The following is a 5,362-nucleotide window of genomic DNA, read 5'->3' on the forward strand; positions in this document are numbered from 1 at the left end:
GATTCCCTGCACCAGGCAGCGAGAGGCTAGGCAGGATGCGGAAGACCGTTTTAGAGGATGGCAGTGTGGATGGTTCCAGGTCACATGCTAGTGGCTGCTGGCGACGGAATGCTGCAGACCGAAAACCTCAGCCCTGACGGGCATAGCCCTCACGCTCTGCTGTTTCCTGGGTCATGAAGACTGAAAATGTCATCGACTCAGACTCGAGCGATAGGGGATCAGCTCTCCTTTATCTTCATGTGGCTCTCCGGGCTTTGATTGTGGATTTAAGGATTAAGGAATCCTGGCCTTTGAAATAACCCCATCTCAGAAGAAGGAGGGCCTTGGGACTTTTCCCAGTGTTCACCGTTCACTCTCCCCTCCCTGATTCCAAGTGACTTGATGTTATGTGATAGCTCATTTCATTGGTCCCAGTAAATCACAGAAGAAATCGAGACTTGAAAAATTGGGGTGCCGGCCTAGGTGTTATTATTTATGAACTATGTGGAGCAAGCTGCCCAGGGGGAACATTGGGGTTCCATGCTAGTCTCGGAGTTCCTAATCAGCAGCCTTTGAATTGGGGCGGGGGGCAAGGGTATTACTTACCTGTACTTCGGAATAACTTGCTCAGTGCTGTTCTGAGTGGTTCTGTATCTCTTTCAGATGCCGCTCACTTAATGTGGTTTGAAAGACTCTATGTTTGGCTTCAGTGTTTTGAAAAATATATTTTGTACCCAGCAATAATCTTGAATGCCCTCACCATCGACGCATTTTCCATAAGCAACCACCGGAGACTTGGCACCCAGTAAGTGGACAATGGTTTGTTCTCCTCACAGTTTGGATCTCAGACTTCAGAAATCTAGAGCACTTCCCAAACAGGCTGCAGACGGATCCGGCATATACCGGCTGTGTAAAAGTGAACCTCGGAGGTCTTGGGCCCAAGCTCGCGGGAGCTGCATGGTTATCGTAGGGTAACTGGGGTGCGAATGAAGTTGGAACTGCTCGAAGTAATGTTGTGAATAAATGTCAGTAATGTGAAAACCATCCTGGAGAGCTTAGTCAGTGAGCCTTAACGATGACGGGAGCCCAGCGTGAGTCCAGGCTCCTGGAGCTCTCGCCATCCTGCTTAGCGCGTCGTGAGCTGCCTCGTGCCATTTCATTTAGCAAATACTCTATCATTTTGTGCTTGTGGGAGGGTGGCATTAACCAGTCACTGCTCCCTCTGCATTTACCAAGCGGAGCGTCATCATGTGAAAGCTGGAGCGCAGAGGCTCCGCGGTGTCAGGATGCCCGTGTTTCCGTAAAGCATTAACGACGCAGCTGAGTTGTTGGCTTCCTATATTAACATCAGTGCTAAATTTACAAATGCAAATCGATGTAATAACTTGTGGGTTTGTCATTCCGACAAAAGGTGAAATTTGCTGGTCAAATCCGTGGTCAGGGGAGGAGGATGCAGATGATCTTCCCAGATTGGCTTATCAGTCACGTTGCTTAAACAGTATGTGTGCGGATCAACCCTGATGCGTAATCCCCAGCATCCTAGTTCAGACCTGCTCTTCCTGTCGGGGTGTGATGAGGGCACGCTAATGAATGTTTGCCAAACACTGGGCGAGCTTGAACTCCCTTGGACACTCTGTTGGGCTCGGGGTAGATTCAGTCTGGCGAAACCAGCACCAGTTGAAATGGTTCTGTAACTTCTCTGTTTTTGTTGAACTCTGTCTTCCAATCCAACCTGCTTTGGTCAGTCCAGGGCAAGAACTCTGTGTTTTGGTTCTTAAAGTCCTAGACTTTAAACCAGAGATGAAAATGTGTCTCCCTGGGTAGACGGAAGCAGAAGGGGGTCTGCAGACCCTTCTACAGCTCCTGTGGGGCTCAGCCTGGGCATCGTGTTCCCTGCACCATGTGGAATGGGGGTGACCTGACTCCCCCAGGACTGCCACCCAGGCCAGGGCAGATCCTCAGCTCTAGAAAGAGAATGCACAATCAAGCCAGAGTAGCGAAGAAGGCCATGGTGCTACCCTCGAGGACTGCACCAAGGGACCTGACGTTCCGTCCGACCGCAGGACGAGGACCTTGGGCCAGACCTGCAGGTGGAGGCCGAGGTGTTGGGAAGATGCTTGCAATGGCTGGACTTGGGCAGAACTGGCACGCAGCTCTGAGAGTCCATCTGCGGTACTTCCCGTTCCCTGTCATTTCTCCAGACTCGACAGTCATAAAGAAGCTACTGAGGCCTGCCCCGGTGCCCCAACTCCCAGGTGGTACTGTCGGGATCGTTTTTCCCAGAACCAAAGCTGGCCGTTCCTTTCTATTGCTGAGGTGTCCGTCTGAAGAACGAAGGAAAAAACCTCACAATTTAGGCCCACTGCAAGAGCAAAACAACAGGAAGTCGTGACTAGTGTCTCCTGGGAAACTTTTCCCAACTGGACAAGGCCATTGGCTGTCCCATGGGGATTTTGACCCATGGGCTGCTGTCGAAGGCAACAGAACCCGAAGTCACGGCTCCAGATGATGCTTTCAGGGCGCTCATTGTCCCCTAGCAGGGAGGCAGCCACGGCGTGATGTCGGCCGTCGTGCAGGATCACTGAGGGCTCTGCGTGCAGCGACAGGAAAGCTTTCCCACTCTGCCCAAGTCTGCGTGCAGCCAAGGGCCAGTCTCAGAAGTCCCACCCAAGCCTGTCACACAGGCCCTGGCAAACCTGACGCTCGAGCATCCGGGGTGGAACGTCACAGCCCTGGGTCTGGAGGCACCTAGACTGTCAGACTAGCACTTCCATGGAGCACACGGAATCGTCAACCTTAGATTTCTCTGACGGCAAAATCGACAGTCCTCATCTGACAGGTTCAAAGACTTGGGAAGTACTTTTTAGATGCCTTCAACTCGGGACAAGATATTGCTGTTGTCCGGGTTCTTCCAGGGTTATGGAAAGGGAGGTGTGCCCCCAGATTTCTGGACTTAGCCAGAGAAAGAAAGCCTCTGCTTCAAGTGCAAACGTTCTTTGGAAATATTCCCACCTCTGCCCTTGAGTTCCCAAGTAGCATGTTACAGTTTCAGGGGAATCTGACTGAAGTGCTGATGCCCTGTGGAGCTGCCTCTGTTACCATTCGCAGTACGAGCTCAAGACAGGCGGGCCTAGCTGTCCTGGACCTTACCACCTGGGGCAGTCACAGGGCCGTACTCCCTGCAGGGTGAACGCCTGGGCCCTTGGCAGGAGTCGCAGCAGTTCCGTTCTCCAAGCAGAGCAGCGTCCTAGTCCTAGAAGAATATTTCTTTGGCTGACTGCTTTGCAGGGTCCTCACCTGAAAAGGACTTTGCCCTGGAAAAAAAAAAAAAATGTTGGTGAGACCGTTTTAATGAGGAAAGGACAGAAGAAGCGGAGCTGAGAGCACAGATCAGTGTTCACCCGCATGACGAATATGTTAGAGCCATCCAAAGTTCATTTGTAAAAATCAAAGGGCTTTAGAGTGTGGTGGTCAAGGCATTGGACTCCCACGTGGTCGACCTGGTTCGAGTCCCAGACTTGGTGGGTTGACACTTACGCTGGGCATGTGTGTGTGTGTGCCCAAAATCCCAGGAGGAGAATGGAAGAGAAGGGATTGCGGGTGGCCGTCTGCCTGGGGGGTGGTCTCCCGCTTTTCCCTTCACTGTGTTTCTCCAGGGAGTACGTGCACCCTATGGCAAGCAAACAAAACCCTTAAATGAATACAGGGCTTTACTGAGCTGCTGGTTTTAGCCTCTGCCCAGAGCTCAGTATTAGCTGTTGTTATGTCCCTGTTTCAGTCCGATTCTCCTCACTGAGACAGCGCACACTGAGCAGACCTGACAGGGTGGCAAGTGTCTACTTCCCATCTGCACCGGGCTTCCCCCTCAAACCACTCACCTGCACCAGACTTCCTCCACCCCCTCACCTGCACCGGGCTTCCCCCCAGACCCCCCCCCACCTGCACCAGGCTTCCCCTGCACCCCCACACCTGCACCAGGCTTCTCCCACGCCCCCTGCACACCTGCACCAGGCTTCCCCCGCATCCCCACACCTGCACTGGGCTTCCCCTGCACCCCCCACACCTGCACCGGTCTTCCTCCGCACCCTACACACACCTGCACTGGGTTTCCTCCACACACCCCCACACCTGCACGGGGCTTCCCCCACCCACCCGCCTGCACTGGGCTTCCCCCTCAAACCACTCACCTGCACCGGGCTTCCCCCACACCCACCACACACCTGCATCGGGCTTCCCCCGCACCCTCCCCCACACCTGCACGGGCCTTTCCCCGCCCCGCTATCTGCTCCGGGCTTTCCTGCCTCCTCCCTGGGGACCACATCACCCTGTACCGGTGCTCACTGAAGCTGCGTCCTTGCTGGAAGACACAGGGACTAGGAAAGGCTGATGGAAAGGTGAAGGTGATGTGGTCAAGGAACCCAGATCTCCGTTTCCACCCAAGCCCCCTCCCCCAGGACACCTTAGACAGGTTGCTCGAACTCTCTGAGACCCAGTTTCTCCTCTGAAAAGTGTAGACCGTACCTGGGCCCGCCATACTGGCTTTTTTTGCCCGTGAAGTGCGTAATGCCCAGTCAATGCTCAGGAAATCTCAGCTACTCTCTGACCTGGCTCTCGCTGTCACTGTCTCCTTTCCTTCTGACAGCTGGGACATCTTTCTGATGATCACGGCCGGCATGAAACTGTTGCGGACTTCCTTCTGTAACCCGGTGCACCAGTTCATAAACTTGAGCTTCACCGTCCTCTTCTTCCACTTCGACTACAGAGATGTCTCCGAGGGCTTCCTGCTGGACTTCTTCGTGGTGTCCATTCTATTTAGCAAGGCAAGTTCATTGGCCGCGTTCCTCATCTTAGCATGTGAGAGGGACATTTCTCACCACGTCTTAAGAAATGTTTGCGGAAATGTTTCTTTACAGAAATGTTATAGAAGGAAATGAACTTGAATTACATGTGCCTTCCCCCTGCTGCCGCTCGGGGGAACTTCGCCACGGAATGGCGTGTGCTGTGTGATTTGCTGGAAGTCATTTGACAGAGTGACCTGCTGCGGCTTGAAGTGTGTCTGTTAGCATTCTCATCTTCTAACTTCCCGGGGTCTTAAAGTGCTCTGAGTTAACTGAAAGATTAGCCACCGACCACCCTCCTCTCCCCCGCTTTCTTTCCCCTCTTCCCCACCCCTTCCCTTAGTGTGTCTTGGTTAGGATTGGATCAGTTGTAACTTTGCACCGTGGGCAAGAGAAACCCTCATTAGGATTCAGGCAGATGCGTGGGGGCTGCCTCTGTATTTGACATGAAGTAGGTGAAATCTTGGGGACCCCTGGGAGTTCCTGCAGGACCATGTGGTCTGGCCGCTGTGGCAAAGCCCACGGTTTGCATTCGGCGGGGGGGG

General features: G+C 53.5%; 1 protein-coding gene across 1 annotated transcript in view; it reads left to right on the forward strand.

Moving 5' to 3' along the window:
- Positions 1-5,362, forward strand: part of PCNX2 (pecanex 2) — a 215,259-nt gene that overhangs the window by 121,540 nt on the left and 88,357 nt on the right. The window contains exons 22-23 of the mRNA XM_006146000.3: positions 643-784; positions 4,622-4,799. Of these exons, the coding sequence (XP_006146062.1) occupies positions 643-784; positions 4,622-4,799 (320 nt within the window). The remainder of the gene's footprint in view (positions 1-642; positions 785-4,621; positions 4,800-5,362) is intronic.

The sequence above is a fragment of the Tupaia chinensis genome, unplaced genomic scaffold (assembly GCF_000334495.1).
Source record: "Tupaia chinensis unplaced genomic scaffold, TupChi_1.0 Scaffold000161_1, whole genome shotgun sequence".
NCBI classification, from domain to species: Eukaryota; Metazoa; Chordata; class Mammalia; order Scandentia; family Tupaiidae; genus Tupaia; species Tupaia belangeri.